Source organism: Trachemys scripta, chromosome 11, assembly GCF_013100865.1.
Source record: "Trachemys scripta elegans isolate TJP31775 chromosome 11, CAS_Tse_1.0, whole genome shotgun sequence".
Taxonomy (NCBI): domain Eukaryota; kingdom Metazoa; phylum Chordata; order Testudines; family Emydidae; genus Trachemys; species Trachemys scripta.
Genome location: NC_048308.1, coordinates 74050749 through 74073342, shown reverse-complemented (window position 1 = coordinate 74073342; position 22594 = coordinate 74050749). Strand labels below are relative to the sequence as shown.

Genomic DNA, 22594 nt, shown 5'->3' with positions numbered 1-22594 from the left:
AGCCAGGATTTTCCTTTCTTCCCCCTTTGGTTTTGCAACGCACAGAAATTCACCAAAGCGGGCGAGCCAGACTCCATTCGTTGTGACACCAAAGAGCAGTTGCAGCAGAGGGGATGTGACGCAAATGACATCGTGTTCCCAGAAAGCGATGTCATCCCATTAAAGAACGCCCTTCTGGAGGACAAGACCCAGCTGGCTCCCCAGAAAGTGCGCCTGATGTTAAGACAAGGTACAGTTTGCTGGGAAGCTGGGTCTGGCGACGGGGTGGGAGTGATGCCGTGTGGAGGAAAGCACAGGCGCACAGCCATTGATCAGCGTGGGACCGGTTCAGGCCCAGAATGTGCCCGGGTTCCTCTTTTTCTGCAGTGTGTTTAAATCACAGGTGGGTGCTTCGTTCGAGTGTGGAAACGGGCGCATGAGAAAAATCCTTGTGCCAGCTGAGACAAGCACTGTGGGCGGGAGGTGGGGTTACGTGTGGAAATTAGAGCTGAGGACTGTGCGATGCTCTGGTAGCAGCAGCCAGGCCAGGATTTCACCTCTCCAGGTGCAGCAGGCTCACTGCAGCCAGGCATGCTTGCAGAAAACAGGTACAAATTCACTGGCAAGGTGAGTCAAGTGCAGAGTTGAGGCAGCTCCCCCACAACAGTGTGGGGGACAGAAGGCAGACCCAAAGGGTGGGGAAGCAGAAAGGCCATGACCCGGGAAGGAATGTCAGTGTCTCCAGAACAAGCAGACAGCCCTGTTGACAAGCACCAGGGATGCTCCGCAAGGGTGCAGTTCCGCGCTCTCCCCAGCACCACACAGCCGTGACTCTGCCCCCTTGGCCTGCCAGCACCCCCTTATCCTGGTTCATTGTGAGTGAGCAATAGTTGCCCTAGGAATTGCCCTGAGTAACTAGGAATTGCCCTGATGCCTTGTTAACTGTAACTTTGCTTCTGGAGAGGAGGAGGAAGAGTAGCTCAGTATGCCCTGGGTGATCCCTGTCAGCCAGCAGCAAGGATCAGCTAACGCAGAAATGCTGTGGGGCTGTAGGAACACCAGTCCTGGCTAGAGCTATGGGGGGTTCCAAGAAAATGGCCTCTTGTGTTTGGTAGGAGTAAAATCCTGTGATAAGCCCAGTTCCTAGAGTGGTCCCAATGGGGCAGAGTTAAGGCCGCGGGCTGGTGGGGTGTGGCAAGCAGCACCTTAACTCTGCATTCCCTGGGGTTCATAAGTTTGTGGTGAGTTTTCTCTTGTCACAGTAACTTTCTTTACAGGGCTGTGTGGAGAGGAGTTTGGGGCTTTCAGTCTGAAAAGACACAGGGGCCACAAGGCCCTGTTGTGTGACACTGACCTTATCTCCACCTTAACGCAGTTCGTTGTACATGAATTTCCTTTGTTTTCCAAATATGTGAAAGAACCCAGCTGGCGAAGGGCCCAGCCATCTCCCTAGCATCAAAGCAGATGTACTCTCTCCTGCCTGGGACAGAGCCTCTTTACAGACAGTGTTAGCCATTGCTGTAGGTCTCAAAGAGTCAGACCAACCAACAGTGCTTCTGGAGAGCGCCTGCAAACACAACAGCCTTCAGAGCCACTGTCTCGTCCAAGGGATGAGCCTCATCACCACTGACAATTGCACTATATACGGAGGTTTTTTAGGAGCTGATGAATAATGAATAGGTGTTTCAAGCATGTTACAAGCATGCCTAGTATGTGTTACAGATGGTTATAAGCATATGAGTAGAACTGGGCAAAAAAAAAATTGGCTGAAACTTTTTGCTAGTGAAAACTGCAGATTCGGGTTAACTGAAACATTAGGCAGCTTTGTGTCAATTTTTTTAAATTGTTTCAGTCCAAATAAAACCTAAAAAATATTCCAAAAAATGGAACTGCTTTGTTTTGAAAATGTTGAAATGAAACATTTAGATTGTTGGATTTGAAACAGCTTTTCATTTTGAAATTGCCTTCAATTTTATAAAGGCAGGAACATGTCGCTTTCGATGAAATTTCATTTCAGAAAAAATAGAAGTGTTTCAATAAGGTCGAAATGTTCCGTTTCACAACAAAATGTTTCAGTTTTTCATTTCAAAATGAGTTTCCATTTAGAAAGGTATATTCTTGTATTATATTATCCCAACTACTATACCAGCTATTGAATCATGACCAGTTATTGTATATGATAATTTAAAAATAATTTTTAAACCCTAATTTTAAAATATTATAAGAACAGAATAAAAACTAATATAAAATAAATATAAAGTCAAAATCAAAATGAAATGTTTTGTTTAACCCCCCCCCCTTTGTTTTTATTTTGTTGGGCAGGACATTTTGAAATTTCAACTTTTCATTCCTATTTGGAGAGTTTTTTCCCCTAAATGGTGGAATTTCCCCTGGAATGAATAATTCAAGTTTTGACCAGCTGTAGTTGCCTTTACCATAACAATAATTATTATCGTAGTGCCTAGAGCCCCCGTCATGGAGCGGGACCTCACTGTGCTAGGTGCAGGGATATACACACAATAAAAGGACAGTTACTGCTCTGAAGATCTTACGCTGTAAATATCAGAGAAGATCCAACAGATGGAGATAGACCTGGGAGGACAAGGAAACAATGAGATGCATTGGTCAGCAGGACAGGTGCACCAGCAGCCTCACCAGGGTCCGAGGAGATGGAGGCGGCCGCCATGATGGTGAAGCTCACGCCTTTCTCTTCTCCTGTCCTTCAGTGATCCACTATTGTGGTTGTGACACCTCAATTCTCCCCTCCACCCCCCGAATTTTGTCTTTCAGGGACCCCAAAGGGAGTGATGGGTGGAATAGCCCATCCTCTCATTATTTTTCTGACACCTTGATTTTGGTGCACTGATTTCAGGTCCCACAGTCCTTGAGTCAGACCAGGAGGCTTTTTGTTTGGATTAATTCAGTCTGTCTGTCTCTCCCTTTTGCACCTTTTCTCATCAACATTTGTTGTTGTCGGTTATTGCAATACTTTATGAACTTTCACTCACTTCTCATAAAAAGAACAGGAGTACTTGTGGCACCTTAGAGACTAACAAATTGATTAGAGCATAAGCTTTCGTGGGCTACAGCCCACTTCTTCGGATGCACTTCTCATAGTTGAGCTCACAATGGGGGTAAATTGGTAGGCCAAGTTATTACAACAGGGAAATGGCCAAAATGAAGGGCTAGGAGAATTATCTTTGTAGCTGCATTCTGAATGGCTGTGAGCAGAGCAAGATGGCATTTGTGAAGGCCAGAGAAAAGGATTTTGCAGGAATTGAGATGTGCGAGGCAGAGAACCTGCAGGAGAGTTTTAGCTGTGTGGATGGAGAGGAAAGGCCAGATCTTACGGATGGTAGTCATAGATTCCAAAACCAGAAGGGACCATTGTGATCATCTAGTCTGGCCTCCTGGATAGCACAGGCCAGAGACCTGCCCCACAATAACTCCAAGAGCAGATCTGTTAGAAAAACACCCACTCTTGATTTAAGAATTGTCACTGTCGTGCAGCGGAGCAGGCGATAACCCACTAGGATCCTTGGTAAATCTTTCCAACGGTTCATTGCTTTCACTGGTTAAAATTGACCCCTTATTTCCAGTCGGAATTTGTCTAGCTTCAGCTTCCAGCCATTGGATCATGTTACAGCTTTCTCTGCCTTCAGAAGCTCATTCGTAAATATTCATTCCCCCTGCAGATAGGTATAGACTGTGATTAAGTCGCTCCTTAATCTTCATTTTACACTAAATAGATTTGAGTCTGTCGCTATAAGGCAGCTTTTCTAATCCTTTCATGGTTCTCATGGCTCTTCGCTGACTCCTCTCCAATTCTACAACATCCTTCCTGAATTGTGGGCACCAGAACTGGACACAGTGTTCCACAGCTGTCACGTGATTCCACTGAGCCGTTTCCATGCTCTGTCTCTCCCCTGGCAGGTCTGCCGGCTAAGTTCAATGTGACCTTCCGCCGTGCCCTAGGCTACCCTATCGACCTCTACTATCTGATGGATCTCTCCTACTCCATGCATGATGACCTGGAGAAAGTGAAGAAGCTGGGAGGACACCTGCTCGCAGCTCTGAACAAAATGACCGGCTCCGGCCAGATCGGTGAGTGGTTCTCTGGGCACTCGCACTCTCTTGGGAGCATTGAGGAGCCACTAGCTAAATCCAGTTCTAACAAGAACATAGGAAGACGCACGGCACAGCAGTGAATATGGCCACCCGGCCAGCCTGCAGTAGCCAGGCCGGAAGAGACATCAGGGCTGTGGGAGGAGGTGTCCAGTAAGCGCACAGGGATAATGCATACCGGGATCACCCCCTTGCTCTGCCCAGCCTCTCTATGGAGAGCACTGCGCTCTGCTCAGGCACACGTCCGCGGAGGGGAAGGGGGCCCATAGCTGCAGCCAAGAGAAGTATTGGTTCCATATGTGCTTGGTTCAGATGCTGCCGCTACGTTCAGGTTTGGTTCTGCTTGCTGATATCACTAGCAAAACTCTCTCTGGCGGCCAGGGGCACAAGCAAGGAGCCTATTGACTGCAGGCTCTCAGACCCCACAGGTTTCACTTAAAACCAGGCTGGAATGTCCGACCCATTTGGATCTCTGGCAGCAAAGAAAACAGGCTGAATGGGGAAGGAACTGGGGGCGGCCAGCCGGAGACAGCAGCCCTGGGGGAAATGTGGTCCACCCAGAGCCCTCTGCAGGGGAAAGACAGCTGGGGGCAGGGTCCATCAGAGAGGGAGAGGGAGCCACCAAGGGAGGGGAGAGCAGGACAGAGGGACCAGTGACATCCAAGGCAGGAGGAAGGGAGAATGGGGGTCAGGAACCACAGCGGGAGGGGAGAGGCAGCAGCCACCAGTGGGCCATGAGGAGATTCCCACTCCACTGCTTGACTGTGTCCCCAGAGGTGGATTAAGCTTTTGTCCTGGGCCCTGGGCCAGAGCAAGTGAGGGCCTCTCCCTACCCCTTCCGCCTGAAGTCCCCCCGCCCCTCTCTGTGCTCCTGCTGGGGAAAGGGGGTGGGGGCGCAGAGGCACCTCTCGTTTGCCCTGCGCTGGTTACTTGCACCTTCCGCCCACGCCCCATAGCATTGTGACCCCTGGGTTTAGTACCTCCCCACAGCTGCACCCGCCAAGCCGCTGGCCGTGGCTGTTTGAGGGATGTGGTACTGGGCACTGCTCCCTAATGCTGCGTCCCCCTGTGCATCCCAGGCTTCGGCTCCTTTGTGGACAAGACGGTGCTGCCTTTCGTGAACACACACCCCGAGAAGCTGAAGAACCCCTGCCCAAACAAGGACACCACCTGCCAGCCGCCATTCGCTTTCAAGCACGTCCTCTCCCTCACTGCAAATGCCAACATGTTTGAGACGGAGGTCCAGAAGCAGTCCATCTCGGGGAACCTCGATGCCCCCGAGGGGGGGCTGGATGCCATGATGCAGGTGGCGGTCTGCGGGGTAAGTCCAGTCGCCATCACCTAGCTTAAGCTGGCTGCCAGGTGGGGATGACTCAGAGCCAGAGCATGTGTGGCCAGACGGTGAGGGGCCTAACGCCAGGCCAAAGGGACCATGCAAATGACTGAAGGGTTAGACACCAGGCCTCCTAGGGAGCGGCTCAAGGAGCTCAAGCTAGTTATCTCAACCCAGAGAGGTTGGGGGGTGACTTGATCCCAGTCTGTAAGGAACAGATATTTGATCATTGGCTGTTCAGTTGAGCTGAGCGGTCTAACACAGCCCCACAGTATGTCTGTATATTTCCTTGCATTGTTCTTACTCCCCAGCTGTTTCCAGGGAACTTGCATGCTAATGTCCTGTCTCTTTGTGGTATGAACACAGAGTCTCTCTTTCGTTAGGACGTGATACTCCATATTCCTGAGGTGGCCTGGGCTCTCCCCTTCTTGGGCTCTCTCTGACCCTGTTGGGGTAGTTCAGGCCTTACCAATCCACTGCAGTAAAGTCCCATCCTTTCTGTTCTCAGGGCAAGATTGGCTGGCGCAACGTCACTCGTCTGCTGGTATACGCCACGGATGACGGTTTCCATTTTGCTGGGGATGGTAAACTCGGAGCCATTCTGACCCCTAATGACGGTCTATGCCACCTGGAAGACAATAGCTACAAAAAGAGCAACGAGTTTGTAAGTGTCCTTAGCAGCATTTGGCTCTCACTCACCCTGGCTTCCCAAGTGAGCAGCCACTTTGCGGACTAGCTGGAGCCACTTCCCCTCCAACACTTGACCCCCTTCCCATCCTTGGCTGCTCCCCTGGTACATCCCTCTGCCCCCGTGAACGGCATCCAAATGTGAAGTTTGCAGTTAAATCTGCATTTCTTAGCCTGCTGCTGGTGGGCACTTACCTGCTGACAAGGGGCCCCCTAAGAGACTGTAAAGCAGGCCCTTTGGGGGGTGGGGGGGTCTGTTACTAAAACAGACCCCGGTTTTACTCTCAGAGCATGGAGGAGTGAACTGGGTGCTGGGGATTGTGTCCTGGACGCTCTGGCAGGCCTTGCCCATAGCAGCCACCCAGAGAAATGCTTTAACCCACTCACACAGCAAGGAAAGCAAACCGGAGAAATTGAAATCCCTAATTCTGGGGACTGCTCCTATTTCTCTCATTTACATCTGGGAAAGTCAGACAGATGGTGGTTAAGTCTGTTGCTAGGACCACAAGTCTTCTGCTGGAGAAAGGAAAAGCCAGTCAGCTACCCGCTCAAGAGAGGAGATCCCAGGGTATCTCACGCCATCAGAACCCGTGACCATGCTGGTTCTGTGAGTGGGTCTGGAAAGCAAGCACATTTATCTTCCCGATAGCAAAGACGTGTCTAAAATATGAACTCACTGCTGCTGTTCCCTTTCTCCCACAGGACTACCCGTCTGTCGGCCAGCTGGTACAAAAGCTTGCTGAAAATAACATTCAGCCCATTTTCGCTGTCACTAGCAGAATGGTTGGAATCTACCAAGTAAGTAGAACTTGAACAGTCCCAGAAACGTTGTGGGTTAATGCTTCTGAGAGACAAGGATGAAAAGCGACCGGAAGCCCAAGTCTCTCCTTCCACTCTGTGACATTAGCGCAGTTCATGCTTCCTGTTCTGCTCTTGCACAGATGGGGTGTACAAACCCCACAGGAATCGGGAACAGGTCAGTGCGCTGGTTGAGGCCAGTCATCCCTGCCCTGCAACGCCTGAAGCAGGGGCCTGGCTGGGAGGGAGGAACTCAGCTGGCATCTGCTGCGGAGAGAGAGCAGTGGGAGAGCCGGCTGGCTGGGGGGCAGGGACTGAAGAAGATGCTGCCTGTCCGAGCTGGCCTGAGGGCAGGTGGGCTGGCGTGAGACAGTGACTGACATAGGCTGGGGTGGAAGCCAGTGCTGCGTTGGTACTCTGCAGAGGCTGGGCCAGGGGAGGAATCAGAGGAGTAGGAACCCAGGTGGGAAGGCAGAGTTTGGACTTTGGGTACCCTGGACGGGATGAAACATCTGTGTGACCTAGCCACAGGGCTAAGCCAGCTTAGCCTAGAAGGTGTTCCAGGTGGGGTGGGATAGCGGAAGACCAGGAGGGAAACTGAGGCAGAATGATCGTCACGCTGCACAACACAGTGTAGGGCGAGTACGTGCTCATGCGCACATGATTAAATTAGGGGATGCTTTTCATGTGTGTGTTCTCCATTGGTAGAAGCTCAGTGATATGATCCCCAAATCAGCAGTGGGGGTGCTGCATGAGGATTCCAGCAACGTCATCCAACTCATCCAGGAAGCCTACAACGTAAGTTTCACATCACGTGCTCGATGTATCTTTCTGGACCTTGCCAGGCAGCCTGCACCAAGAGCTCTGTGTGCCTTATACCCTCTGGGGATGGGGGGATGGAACGGGAAGGGTAGTTTGCTCAGACAGTTATACAAAATATAAACAGACCAGCTGCACCCCTTTCCCCCACGTCTCTGTTGATTTCTACGCCTGTAGCCTGTGAATGCTTAGGCAGGCCTTCTTCATCCCTCTGGCAAGGACCTTCTACACTGAGAGTATGATAGCACTGGGACATGCCCCCGGCTGCAACCTGAACTGCTGTGTCCCCCGAGCGCTCCAGCCCAGGGGCCTTTGCCACTGCTTTGCTAGTGACTAGCAGCCCTCTCCAGGCTCCGCTCGCTTATAGCCACCAGCTGAGTATGTGAATGCTAGACCCAGCCATCCAGGAATAGATGACACCCTCAGATCCCACAGTCCCCAAGAAATGTGCCTCTTGTACCATTCTGTAGCCCACTGGACTTACAAGCTCATAAATTAGTTCATCATTCCAAGAAAGGGTGATGAATATGCACCAGCCCTGTTGACCTGAGTAGAGCTTTTCCCAAACACTTCAGTCAAACCCACTGGTTTAGATAAAACAATGAAACAAGTTTATTAACTAGAAAAAGATAGAGGGAACATGGCTTACAGTCTAATTTTTACCACCCACGTGCAGAAGGAATTTTGTTCTGTGCACCAATATGGGGGTGATTTGTGACCTGACCCTGTGTGACACATTATCTCCATATTGGTGCACATAACTAAATTCATGGGGTGGGGGTCGGGCCAAGGGGTTCGGAGTGTGGGAGGGGGCTCAGGGCTGGGGCAGAGAGATGGGGTGCAGGGGGGTGAGGGCTCAGGCTGGGGGTGTGTGTTCTGCCGGAGCTCGTCCCTCTCCGGGGCGGCGGGGAACCACACCGCCTTGCTACCAGGGGCAACTCTATGTATTTTGCCGTCCCAAGCACTGCAGTCAGGCTGCCTTCGGTGGCATGCCTGCGGGAGATCCGCCGATCCTGCGGCTTCAGCGTACCCGCCGCCGAATTGCCGCCAAAGCCACGGAACCGGCGGATCTCCCCCAGGCATGCCGCCAAAGGCTGCCTGACTGCCACCCTTGCGGCGACCGGCAGGGCGCCCCCCGCGGCTTGCCGCCCCAGGCACACGCTTGGGACGCTGGTGCCTGGAGCCACCCCTGCTCACTACGTCCATCTGGTTATGTCGGGGAACTAGTCTGGCTAGACTAGGGGTCTCCCACTGCGGCAGAGGCAAAACAACGGTTACTCATGCCCGGTTGGTGGGCAGTAGCGAGTCCTACGCTCCAGTCCTTGGACAGGGACAGAGCAAACCGTTAAGCAATAAGCCCAGGCTCTGGGTTAAGGCGGGCGGCAAAGAGTCTGTGGCTCAGGCCCTCAGGCAGGGGCTGAGCAGACAAATAAGTTTAGGAGGCCCAGGTCCTGGCTCCGAAGGGCCTGGGAGAGGGGGAGATGGCCACCTGCGAGGTGGGTGGCAGGGGGGACGCAGGCCCACCCACTCCACTGCATCTCAGCCCGGGGCACTAGCCCGCTGCTGTGTCAGTGGGGATCCTGACCGCAACACACTGACATGGGCTCTGGGTGTGCTGCAGCCAGACTAGGGTCGGCTGCCCCCGGGCTACTTCCACACACACCCTGCGTCTGGATGGAGTATTCCAAGGAATCGAGCACCAGGGGCTCCTCCGGGTACCCGGCGAGCGGCAGGCTTGGCAGCTCCTCTGGGTAACTTGCTACAGGCAGGCTTAACAGCTTCTCCGGGGCCTGGTCGGTATCTGGCCAGTCCTCGGGTCGGCCGCAAACTGCAGGAGTCTCCCCACCGGGAGCTAGGCCACAGGCGTCTGGCTTCTCCGGTGGCCGGGTCTCTAGTGAGCTCTGGGGTTGGGCTTTTGTACTTCCTGTCCTGCGCCCTGACCTCTGGGGGGCGGGCGCAGGCCCCACTGGCTCCGCCCACTTTGGCGTCCAGAGGGTCTCTTCCCTCTCTGGGGCGGCGGGGAACCACAGCGCCTCGCTACAGGCCTCATCTGGAGTACTGTGTCCAGTTTTGGGCCCCACACTACAAGAAGGATGTGGAAAAATTGGAAAGAGTCCAGCGGAGGGCAACAAAAATGATTAGGGGTCTGGAGCACATGACTTATGAGGAGAGGCTGAGGAAACTGGGATTGTTTAGTCTGCAGAAGAGAAGAGTGAGGGGGGATTTGATAGCTGCTTTCAACTACCTGAAGGGGGGTTCCAAAGAGGATGGATCTAGGCTGTTCTCAGTGGTGGCGGATGACAGAACAAGAAGCAATGGTCTCAAGTTGCAGTGCGGGAGGTCTAGGTTGGATATTAGGAAACACTATTTCACTAGGAGGGTGGTGAAGCACTGGAATGGGTTACCTAGGGAGGTGGTGGAATCTCCATCCTTAGAGGTTTTTAAGGCCCGGCTTGACAAAGCCCTGGCTGGCATGATTTAGTTGGGAATTGGTCCTGCTTTGAGCAGGGGCTTGGACTAGATGACCTCCTGAGGTCCCTTCCAACCCTGCTATTCTATGATTCTCTGAGGGGTTTGGGGTGCAGGAGGGGGCTCCGGGGCTCTGGCAGGGAGAGAGAACTCTCCCCAGCTCTCTCTCCCCACAGCAATACGTGGACTGGGGGAGAGAGGCGCATCTCCCCGCCAGGGCAGCTCTGGGGCTGGGGCCGCAGGATAGGCTTCTCCTCCCCCCAAGCAGGTCTGGGCCGGGGCTGGGTTCAGGCTGGGGGAGGAGCGCCGTGGCAGGTCCGGGCCCGGGCTGGGTCCAGGCTGGGCCACGCCAGCCGCAGCTGGGTTCGGGCCGGGCCAGGCTGCCCCGCTGGGTTCAGGCCAGAGTAGGGGCGCCCCGGCTGGTCCAAGTGCCCCGGGCGCGACAGAGTTGGGGCTGGGGAAGGAGTGCCCCGGACGTTGCAAGTCCGGGCTGCCCCAGCCACAGCAGGTTGGGGGCCAGGCTAGGTTGGGGCCAGGAGAGGAGCGCCCCTCCCCTGACCCCCGAGCGAGTTCCCCGAGGGCCTGCGTGGTGATAAGAAGGCTTCTGCGCAGCCACACAGCTTACAGGGAACTAGACTGTAAGTGATTATAAGTGTTAGGGCATAAAAGTCAGAACTGGTTACAATCCAGATCAAAAGATAACACTGCAATCTCATTCCTAAACTTTACCAAGCTAAATGAGATTTGAAGCAAACAACATTCTCACCATAGCAGATACTGCAGCCAGTTCTTAGTTCACAGGCTGGATTTCCTTTCAGCCTGGGACCACTCCCTTTAGTTCAGTGTTCTTCAGGTATTCCTTGATGTTATGAGCAGAGCAACATATGGTGGAGAGGTGAGGTGGCCTGAGGCATTCCCCTCCTCCCTTATAATCTAACCCTTTGTACTGGAAAAGTCTTTGCTGGGTCATGGGGTCAGGCAATTCCATGGCATACACAAGCTGCTAGGTGTCCTTCAGGTGAATTGTAAATTTCTTGTTTACAGCTGGTGAATTTCCAATTAAGCAGGTAATGACCCTGCTGGTGTGAAGTCTCTGAAAAACTAGTTTGAGCCAGCTTTTCTAACTTTGTAACACGTTAAAGTAAAATTATTGTTATCTATTAGAGACTCAAAAAGAACAGGAGTACTAGACTAACACGGCTTCTACTCTGAAACCTATTAGAGACTCATCACTTTACATACAAAATCGCCACACATATTTTACCAGGCTAATAATGTCCAGCAGATTATGAGTTTTCAAATGATACTGCACAAGGCATGTTTTGTACAAAATATATCATAACCCTATATAAGTGGTGAACATAGGGTACAGTAACAGAGGGCTAGCCGTGTTAGTCTGAATCTGTAAAAAGCAACAGAGGGTCCTGTGGCACCTTTAGGACTAACAGAAGTATTGGAGCATAAGCTTTTGTGGGTGAATGCCCACTTCATCAGACGCAAGTGGGCATTCACCCACGAAAGCTTATGCTCCAATACTTCTGTTAGTCTTAAAGGTGCCACAGGACCCTCTGTTGCTTTTTATAGGGTATAGTGTGTCACAACCACTACTAAGTATGGTCTTCCTAGGGGTTTCAGCTTCTTAATCAAATCACTTCCTGGACCATCACATCCAACTGAGTGTTATCAGTTTTAGGGCTTGCAGTCTCTTTCAGTCTCCTGGCTATTTTCTTGAAGGCAACCTGGTGTGGGGTTGTCACCCCTTTGCTACCTCAGGCCTTTCCACTTCCCTTTCCTTCTCTGTGCTGTGCCTTTATAGCAGGTCTTGTTTTCTCTACTGATTGCAGCTGTGGGTGCCTGCCTCCACGATTGGCTGTTCTGGAAGCTGCTTGAGAGTGTGATCAAGCTGCTTCCTTGTAAACAGGGGAGACTTTCCTTCCCACTGCCCCATGTTCACTAGGGGGGTTGTAAACCAGTAATAATACTAATCCCAAGCTCTTATACAGTAGTATCAAATAAAATCAATACTGGCTCAGGATAAATAAGAAGCAAAATACAACATTTCAAAAACAGTACTGAGAGGTTGGAAGGGACAATGGAAATTAACATGGGTTTCACCTGCACATTTTTTAGTGCAGTCTTTGTTTTTGCAGCAAACAATTAATTACTCACAGATCATTCATTTTGTATATGAGAATTCTAACATGCCAAGTACACCTTTACCCTGATATAACGCGACCCGCTATAACACGAATTCGGATATAATGCGGTAAAGCAGCGCTCCGGGGGGGGGGGGCGGCGCACTCCGGCGGATCAAAGCAAGTTCGATATAACGCGGTTTCACCTCTAACGTGGTAAGATTTTTTGGCTCCCGAGGACAGCGTTATATCGGGGTAGAGATGTATCTGACATATTATTCATGCAAGTGCTGTGCACAAACTTCACACTAAATATGAGTCACTGACAGAGCATGAACCAAAATGTTCCTCCTTGTCCTTCCACTGTGTGCTCTCATATTGAATAATGGACATATTTCCCCGTCTGGAAAGACTTGGAGCAGTGCAGAGTCGAAGCTGACGTTCCCAGTTATGTTGCCTCATTATCACAGAGCAGGGGTGATGGATCTGGGATAGGAAAGACTGACCCACTCTTCCCCCAAAACAAAGCATAGATTGTACATCCCAAATCCCGACTCATACCCTAGCAATCCCATTTCCACCACATTTACCAGAGCTAAGATCTCATTTACTAGTCCTCCCTCTCAGTCATACCTTGTATTGAACTGATTACAATTACACCTAAAGGAAAAGCAGAAGGTGTAATACACTGTGTCACAGGTGAGCCATCCTCAAGGAATGTTTATTCTGAGGCGGTTCTCAGATTTGATCCCCTTTTTGTGAGGCTGACATATTTCTGTGTCATTTTCTTTCTTGTTTTCCTCACAGAACTTGTCCTCCAGAGTCATCCTGGACCATGGTACCTTGCCGGACTCTTTGAAAATCACATACGATTCTTTCTGCCATGGCAAAAAAACCACCGTGGATGGCGCGAGAGGGGAATGTGGTGATGTCAAGATCCATGATCAGGTAGGAGAGCCCTGGCTCAGTCCTTTCTGTCACCTTAGTTTCTCACAGAAAGATCCAGAGCAATACTAACGTTCTAGAGCTCAAAGTGAACCCAGGATCCTATATGTTCTTTTCAGAGCAGAACCCAATTCCCTGCCCCATCGCCATGTTCAGGTGAAGCTAAGGTTGAAGTTACCTGTCACAGCAGGAGGGAGAATCAGAAAATGGGGACTTTGTTTCTTTTCGGCAAAAAATTTTGGCAAAACAGAAACATCTCCTGCAAATCCTGAATCCCTCCCAGGCTTGGGCACTGAATGGCAGTTGAGGAAGGACTGCCTTCATAGTGTGATCTGTCAGAACTGGCTGGGAATTCTCCAGCCAAATGTTTGTTTGATGGAAAATGTCGTTTCTGCAAAATCAACATGTTTCTATTGGAAAACGTTGATTTTTACAGATTGTTTGTTTGTTTGTTTCCAACTGGGAAAAACTGAAACTAAATACTTTGTTTTGGGTTGGATTGACCTGAACCAAAAATTTCAGTTTGTTGAATCTGTGTCTACATGAGCTGTTTCATGGAGTGCATCATGGAGTTGTAGTCTGGGTGCCTCGTGCCTCCATTGTCCCCTATGAACTGGATTCTCTGGCTAGACGTTATCTCCTACCATGTACTGTGGCCTTGCCACTTAATATGGTGCATCATGGGAATCCCATGACAGCAGTGTATCATGGGAAATGTAGTCCAAACCAGGAGCCTGGCCCATAGAGGAGAATGGGGGCATGAGACACCTGCAATACAACATGGTGGCTTAGTCGACACTATTTAATGTCAAACTGATCTGACACAAAGCGTTTCATCCCTTCTGGACCTAATGTTTTTTTCTCTGAACTTCTAATTTGTGTGTGTGTATGTGTACGGTGGGGGGTTGATATTTTGACTTTTTTCCTGATTCAGGACAAAAACAAATGTTGAAATAGAAGCATTTCCCATAGGATGGAAATTCCAATGTTTGACCATCTCTGCTGTGTTCTAGTGAGAGATTTGAAAAGGGACCCCGCAGACCCGATTCCAGAAATTACCTGTCTCCTGGAGGGGACATTTCAGGACAGAGGCAAATTTAGGCTAGGGCTGGTAGCCTGAGCACCTTGACCATGATGCTTTCCTAGAAAACAGTCCCATAACCTGGCTCCTTCACCTCCTTCCAGATTACTTTCCAGGTGAAAGTTACAGCAAAGAAGTGCATCCAAAATGAGTCCTTTACCATCCGGCCCCTGGGCTTCACAGACACACTCACTGTGGAACTGTTCGGCCGGTGCGACTGTGACTGTGATGAGCAACAGAGCCCCACTGCCTGCAACGGGAACGGCAAAATTGTGTGTGGCACGTGCAGGTAAATGATCCCAGTAACACCAGGCCACAGAACCGGGGGTCCGAGGGCGCATCAGGAGCTTGGGGATCACTGGGAATGGGCAGCTTTCCAAGCACCAGGCCAGCTGATTCGTGGCAATGTTGGGACAGTCTTTGTGCACCGGGACCATGAAATCCACAAAGTGTGAGGCACAGACACTTACTTCAGTCAATCTAATGTGCCCATTTCTTTTCTTCCCACGAGAACTTTCAGCAGGTTGGTTTTATTTTCAATGACTGGTGAATGTCACCGTGACAGGACAAAGTTAATGGGCCAAGTTCCGCCTGTCAGGATGTCCTGCAGTGGACAAGGGATAGCAAACAGATCAAAGCCGATTACCTAGCAAATAAACAAAAACGCAAACTAAGCCTAAACTACTAGAAAGATTGGATATGAATTAGCTAATTCTCACCCTGGCTGATGGTACAAGGTTGGCAGATTCTTAAGGCACGAGCTGCGTTTGCTTTGCAGCTTGGAATCCCCAGGTGTTTCATACTCAGGCTAGAAATCCCTTTAGCCTGAGCCCAGCACTTCCCCCAGTTCAGTCTTTGTTCCTCAGGTGTTTCCAGGAGTGTTCTTGTGTGGGGAGTGAAGAACAACAGATGATGTCAGTCCCTGTCTTATAGAGCTTTAGCATATGGCAGGAACCCTTTGTCCTAAATTCAGTTTGTGGAAAAACACTGACATCCCAAGATGGAGTTCAGAGTCATGTGGCCTGGTCACATGCCCTTGCATACCTTGCTGATTCATAGCAGCCATTACTTACAGGCTGTCTGGAATGTTCAAACAGGAGGGTTAAGTTCTTCCAGGGTCCATTGTCTTTGCTGATGGGCCATCAGCACTGTCTGGCTTCTTCATTGTTGTACCAGAAAGGCTAGTTTGAGGTGTCACCCAGAGTAAGCAGGATTGACATATAGATCCGTAGTCAATATTGCTAACTTTAGATACAAAATTGATACATGCATAGAAACAGGATAATCATATTCAGCAAATCATAACTTTTCCAATGATACCTCACATGACCCGTCTTGCACAAAATATATCATAATTATGCAATACTCATATCATAATTATATCACTGTGAAGAATATGGGGTGCTGTGGTCACAGGGATGAACAATGGAAAACCAAGGGGGCTTCAGGTGCTCAGCATCTCTGAGAACCAGCTCCTAGGCACAAGCTCTTTGTGTTGCTGTGACAGGTCTGAGGATGGTCTGACCAATGTAATAGATTCCAGTCCATACCGCCTGCCACTGACCCTGATTTCTCGGTTCCTCTCCTCTCACACCAGCTGCAATCCAAGCCACACTGGGAAGAACTGCGAGTGTGAAACAAAAGGCAAAACCAGCAAGGAGCTGGAAGGGAGCTGTCGGAAGGACAATGCCTCAGTCATCTGCTCGGGCCTGGGGGACTGCGTGTGTGGGCAGTGCACCTGCCACACCAGCGACACGCCCAACAAACAGATCTACGGGACCTTCTGCGAGTGCGACAACATGAATTGCGAGGTCCATAACGGACAGTTGTGCGGCGGTGAAGGTGAGTGACGGCTCCGTGGTCTGACTTGGCCCCCTCCCTTCCCGTCCTATGGCCACTGTTCCAGTGGCTACCTGCTCCGGGGCACTGGCTGCAGGCCCCCGCTGTGCACTCACGCATCAGTGCATTATTCTTAGCAGACAAACTCCTGAGTTAGACCCGGGCCGTATCCCAGAGAAACAGCCGGGTTAGTCTCAGTCAGGGCCTCCGTACTAGCCTGCCATGTGCCCTGGATCGCCATCCAGTGGAACTGTATAGGCGAGACAGCCCGTTTCCCAGTGCTTTGCAAACACAATCGCCTGATGGGGAGTGCAGCAACAGCTGTGCGGGCGGCACACTCCATGCCCTGGGGCAGGCTAATATTTGTAACGGGAACATCATCCCAGACGCTTCTTTCCACTCCACAAGTTCCCCACGAGGCCGTTCCTTAAACACCCAGGGCTTGGTGTGCTCGAACAAGGGATGTGCTGTGAGAAGCTAGTGAGAGAGCCTTAATGTCTGGTCTCTTTCTCCTCCCTCTGACTTCCCACCGTCCCTTGTGGCCCTGCGGGGACGAGCTGTAGCAGAGTGCTCCACTGGATGTCCAGTAGTTATGCTGATACAGCCCAAGCTGCCCAGTTCACTAAGTGAGATGCCGTAGAAATGTGCCTGCTGCGTGGGGGGAAGGAGGTGCAAAGCCCCTACCTGGAAGACCATGTCACTCGGGGGTCCTGCAGGACGCTGCTTGGGAAGGTTTCCTTCCTCTGATACAGGTGGGCTGAACCCCTGCTGAGCAAATCAGCGCTTGCAGGTTAAGCCGTCTGCTTCCAGGAAGGAAAGGCCCCTTGTGCAGGATTTAAATTCAGCCTGAGCTGCCCGGGGCAGAGCTCCTTGAAATATTTTCAAGCCCACAGGGCTGAAGCCCCAAGTTCTGCAACGCCTCACAGAGCAGAAGCTCTGAGCCCTGGCACACCCCACAGGCCAGAAGCCCCAAGCCCCAGTGCACCCACAGAGCTAAAGCCCCAGGTTCTGGTGCACCCCACCAAGGTGAAGCCCCAAGCCCTGGTGCCTCCCATGGGGCAGAAGCCCCAAGTGCCAGTGCGCCCCACTGAGCTGAAGCCCCAAGTCCTGGCACCTCCTGCGGGGCAGAAGCCCTGAGCCCTGGCGCTTCCTGCAGGGCTGAAACCCCAAGCTCTGGGGCTCCAGGAAATACTCTGAACATTTAAGCCCTGCCCATCTGGAAGAAAGGATGTGTTCTGAGCCTGTCAGGTGAGGAAGAAAATCCAGGCAGGCAAAGGCCAGGCTGGTGAAGGAATCCATAACTCTCACATGATTGGCCCCTAGCTTCTTCTGTTACTGTAGAGGTTCATAGCTCCCGGTGGCCCCACCCAGATACCTGCCTACGGGATTTGTCCCAGAGCAGCGGTATTGGCTCTAAAATCTCTGTTTGCCCCCCAGAGAGAGGGCGCTGTGACTGCGGGGAGTGCAAATGCAAAGATGGCTTCGAAGGCAGCGCTTGCCAGTGCAAGAAGTCTACAGACGGCTGTGTGAACACGCGGGGAAAAGTGTGCAGCAACCGTGGGCACTGCCAGTGCAATATGTGCCAGTGTAAGCCAGGCTACCAACCCCCGTTCTGCGAGGAGTGCCCTGGCTGTCCTTCGCCCTGTGCCCGATACATGTAAGTGACCTGCAGAAGTGCCCGAGCCAGGCTGCTCCCCAGGCTCTCGCCTCCCCCGGCCGGAGCAGGTGCTGGGAGCCCAGGGGCCCTGCGCGGGTGCAGTTTCCCTCTCTCGTCCAAGGTGGCTGTTTTTGTGCTAGTCTGGAAAGCTTGTGCTAATGGCCACTTCGGCCCCACGGTTGTGGGGTGGAGGCACAAGAACCTGGCTCTACAGCTGCCCTTGGCCCGCGAGTGCCCCCAGCAACTCTGCCCCCCCCAGGAGGCTTCTGAAGTCCGTGGAACCCCAGTCCCAGATAGCCCCCTTCTCTTCCCAGCCATCAGGCTGCCTCCTCCTGCCCCGTGTGTCTGAGTCACTAGCTAACCAGCCCCAAGCGCAAGGCCAGAAGGGAGCAGCAGATTGTCCGGTCTGACCTCCCGCATGTCACTGGCTCGCAGCACCACCGGGCGCCCACACACTGCACCCAGCAGCCCACGGGAGACCACAGTGTGACAGCCCCCCGGCAGAGAATGGGGGGCAAGGCACAGCAGGGTCACACTGCTCTCTTAGGCTGGGTTGGTTAGTGAAGCAGCTGCTGGGTAAATGCATTACACCCGGATAATCCTGGCAAGCGACGTGCACGCCATGCTGCAGAGGAAGGCAAAGCCCCCAAGGCCACTGCCTGTTGGAGCTGGGGAATATTCCTTCCCACCGCACACATGGGTCCCCCATCCCTGAGCTGCCAGCCAACCTATTGTCCGAGCCATGCGCCTCCTGGGTCTGTCTTCTAGCTCCTGTGTGGAGTGCCATGCGTTCGAGAGCGGCCCATTTCAGAAGAACTGCTCAGCTGCGTGTTCGAACATCGCCAAACTCAGTTCGTTCGCAGGCGGCCGGCAGTGCCGGGAGAAGGACTCAGAGAATTGCTGGATTACCTACCTCATGAGACAGGAGGATGGGGAGGACCAGTACTCCTTTCAAGTCATTGGCAAGAAAGGTACTGGAATCTCGTCCCACACCCCTCTCTGTACTCCGTAAGGTGGGGTGGATTTCGCACCAGAGCCAGCCTGCTAAACCCAGAAGAGGATACAGCGCCCCCTACAGGCGCAGCAGGAGGGGAATTTTCAAACAGAAAGAAAGTATTGGGGATTTTGCTTCATTCAAAATAAGTAAAGATGCCATGAGAAACACGCCCCGCCCTTGCCAGTGGGGAGTCCCCTGCCGCCGTCCCAGAGCAGCGCCCCCCATGGGAGGAGGGGAAGAACACTGTCACCCCGACAGAGAATGTTCTGGAGACGAGCGTGGCTAGTGCTGGTCCATGGGGGGAGGGATAGCTCAGTGATTTGAGCATTGGCCTGCTAAACCCAGGGTTGTAAGTTCAATCCTTAAGGGCAGGGCTGGCTCCAGGGTTTTGTCCGCCCCAAGCAGCCAAAAAAAAAAAAAAAAAAAAAGCTACGATGGCGATCTGCGGCGGCAATTCGGCGGAAGGGCCTTCGCTCCGAGCGGGAGTGAGGGATCGTCCGCCGAATAGCTGGACCTGCTGCCCCTCTCCGGAGTGGCCGCCCCAAGCACCTGCTTGCCAAGCTGGTGCCTGGAGCTGGCCCTGCTTAAGGGGGCCACATAGGGATCTGGGGCCAAATCAGTACTTGGTCTTGCTAGTGAAGGCAGGGGGCTGGACTCGATGAGCTTTCAGGGTCCCTTCCAGTTCTAGGAGATAGGATATCTCTGTATATTATTATTATTACAGAGGGGCCCGCAGTTACAGCCAGCGCTGGGTCCCTTGGTGAGCGCAGAGAGGCCTTTATGGCCCTTTCCTTTCCTCCCACCAGGTTCTGAAACCTCCTCCCTTCCTCCCCGTTCTGTCTTTCCTGCCGAGTCCTGCTCCTCGCTGGATTCAAGCCGCAGGGCCCTCCCCCAACCCCCAGGGAGCTGGTCAGGCCCTGCTGGCTGGACGCCGCAGACTGGTCCCCAGAGTGCCAGTGGGATAACAGCAAGCAGCCTGCAGATCTAGCAGTTGACTAGCTGCACCCTGCTGCCGCTGCCAGGCGCCGGGTGCTGCGGTTGCTGCTATGTTTTGGCGGCGTACAGCCCATGCTAGCTGCAGTACAACAGGCCCCGTCGGGCTCGGTGTGTGGCCAGCTCTCATCACACCCTGCTGGATGTGGCACCAGCCTGGCTGCTGGCGGCAGGGCTGAACGCTGTCCCGTGCTCTCTCTGATCCCCAGAGTGTCCGCAGCCCCCAAACATCGCTGCGATCGTGGGCGGCACCGTCGCGGGCGTGGCCCTGATTGGGCTGCTGCTCCTGGTGATGTGGCGGCTGGTGATGGAGGTGTTCGACCGCAGGGAGTACAGCAGGTTCGAGAAGGAGAAGTTGAAGGCCAAGTGGAACGAGGTGAGCTGGCTCTGCCGTTCCCGAGGCACCCCACAAACAGCCGCCCTGTTCCGTCTGCCCTGCCTTTTCCCCAGAGCTGCTTGGAGCCCTGCCAGCCTGACGGGTTTCTATTCTTAGTTGTGGGGCGGGTGGGCTCCGGGGGGGAGGCCTCAGGCCCTCTTGCAATCGTGCAGGTGTGGGAAATAACTGGACACAAGCCACTGCCAAGTGGTTCCCAGGCTTTAATTCCTGGTGGGCCTCACGTGTCCTATACCCTCCCCAAACCCAGCACCAGGGCCAGTGGCTCCTTTATGGCCCCAGGCTGGAGCTGTTGAGAGAACAGACACAGATGCTAAGGGGCACTCATGGTTTGGGTACAAGATGGGGTGGACTTTCCCTTCTACAGTGTGGGAGACACAGGGGGCCCAGAGACTTACCCAAAGCAGGTTTATCTGGAGGCCCCTGGCTAGCGGAGATGTCTCCCGTTGCACATCGCTGCTGCCTCTCATGCCCGGGTTGGTCTCATGGCAGGAAGGAGGAAATGCCCATGCAGCCCTAACCAGAAATCATCGGCACATGGCTGGTATGGGGACCTGAAAAGTTAAAAGTTGCAGAACTGAATTGTATAGCCGCTCCACTGGCTGCCCACTGCCTCTGAGAGGGACAGCCACGGACGTACCAGGTTCTTTACAGTCCAGAAGCTCTCACCTGGGCAAATGCTTCTGCACCTGAGGATGAGTATTGGAGGGTTGGAGCAGTGTGTCCACATCATAGCAGAGGAGCGATGGCTCACCTGTCACCAAACTGTGGGGGAAAAGCTCCCCGTGACTGGGGGAGGACCACACGTGAGCAGCCCGTCTCTCCGTCCATTTGTTATGTTCGCTCGAGCCGAACCTTAGCCAGCTGGGTGAACTGAGGCTCTGTTTCTGGTACATCCAGGCAGCACTAACAACGTACCTGTCTGGTTTTTCTTCCCAGGGTGATAATCCCCTTTTCCAGAGTGCTACCACCACTGTCATGAACCCCAGATTCAATGGAGAATGACGTGGCACTACCCTGTACAGCCTGTGAAGGCTCGGCTGTTAAACCAGGAAATACCAAACTAAGGGCGCCAGCATTTTATTCTCTAAGCAAAGAACTGCTGTACGCTGTTCCCTTCTTCCATGACGCTGCCAGTGAAGGGCAGGCTTTGTCCAGCGGGCTGTGTTGTGCACCTCCAGCAACCTCCTCCCTCTGCGTGGCTCCTGCAAGCTGTGTTAATGGGGCTGTGAGAGGGCCGCAGCATAAGCTTTGATGGGTGGGATTATGATCAGTTTGCATTAGCAGGGGCTCCTGGATAACAATCCCACCATCGCTCTCAACTCACGCTGCAAATACCTGCAAGCACTGGCTGCTGCTAGAGCTTGAAACAAGCCTGCATTGTTACTAGTTTTCAACCTGCACCCAATATTGATCTTCGCTTGGCATTTTACCAGATGCCACCTTCTTTCTAGTCTAAAGCTCTCCGCTCAAAGACTGCGCTCACTCCAATCCCTGGCCAGCTGTGCTGCGCTCTGTTACGGGAACTATTGCAGGTCTTGTAGGAAAGACAGTGCTAAAGTCATTCTGGGGTCGGGCCACGTGCCGGTCTCCAGAGCTGTAAACCCACTGGGAGGGTGGTGGCCATAGGGGTGGGTGGATGCTGGTGGCTGGAAAGAGGGAGCAGTCAGCGACGTGCCCCACATCTTCCTAAATCATTGCCCTCTTGCCAGTGACTGACCCCTCAGTTTTCTGCTGCATTTCGGAGTGGGTCTGCAGCCCCAGCTGCACCCGTAAGCCTTGGGGTCTGAGCCTTCGCAATGATGGGTTAGTGGCAGGGAAACAACTGTTCCAAATGTGAAATATGTCAGGTGCAGCAGTCAGATTTCTACGCTAACTTCATCCCATCTCACAAGGATCCTCCTCCCCTTCGCAGTGAGTCAGTCGGACACACGCACCCCAGGAGAAAGCGACAGGCACATCCCGGGGGTGTCTCCGTGCTCAGTGCTAGCTGGAAGTGCTGCATTGAATGACTAATTCTTATTTCAGAGGGTCATGCCTGTAAAAGTCTGTATGAATCTAGAACAGGGGTGGGCAAACTTTTTGGCCTGAGAGCCACATCAGCGTATGGAAATTGTATGGCGGGCCATGAATGCTTATGAGATTGCGGGGCGGGGGGCGGGAGGGGGTGAGGGCTCCAGCTGGGACTGCAGTCTCTGGGGTGGGGCCAGAAATGAGGAGTTCAGGGTGTGGGAGGGGGCTCTGGGTTGAGGTATTGGAGGGTGAGGGCTCTGAGGTGGGGCTGGGGATGAGGGGTTTGAGGTGCAGGAGGGTGCTCTGGGCTGGGACCAATGGGTTCAGAGG

At 52.7% G+C, this 22594-nt stretch overlaps 1 protein-coding gene across 3 annotated transcripts in view; it reads left to right on the top strand.

The window, feature by feature from the left end:
• Positions 1-21314, top strand: part of ITGB2 (integrin subunit beta 2) — a 51802-nt gene extending 30488 nt beyond the window's left edge. For all 3 annotated transcript variants that reach the window (XM_034785668.1, XM_034785667.1, XM_034785669.1), the window contains 13 exons: positions 46-229; positions 3913-4083; positions 5184-5425; positions 5946-6101; positions 6827-6922; positions 7631-7720; positions 13153-13293; positions 14476-14660; positions 15969-16213; positions 17648-17867; positions 18636-18838; positions 20067-20233; positions 21191-21314. In XM_034785668.1, coding sequence (XP_034641559.1) covers positions 46-229; positions 3913-4083; positions 5184-5425; positions 5946-6101; positions 6827-6922; positions 7631-7720; positions 13153-13293; positions 14476-14660; positions 15969-16213; positions 17648-17867; positions 18636-18838; positions 20067-20233; positions 21191-21256 — 2166 coding nt within the window. In that variant the 3' untranslated portion in view covers positions 21257-21314. The remainder of the gene's footprint in view (positions 1-45; positions 230-3912; positions 4084-5183; positions 5426-5945; positions 6102-6826; positions 6923-7630; positions 7721-13152; positions 13294-14475; positions 14661-15968; positions 16214-17647; positions 17868-18635; positions 18839-20066; positions 20234-21190) is intronic.
• The last annotated feature ends 1280 nt before the right edge of the window (positions 21315-22594 follow it).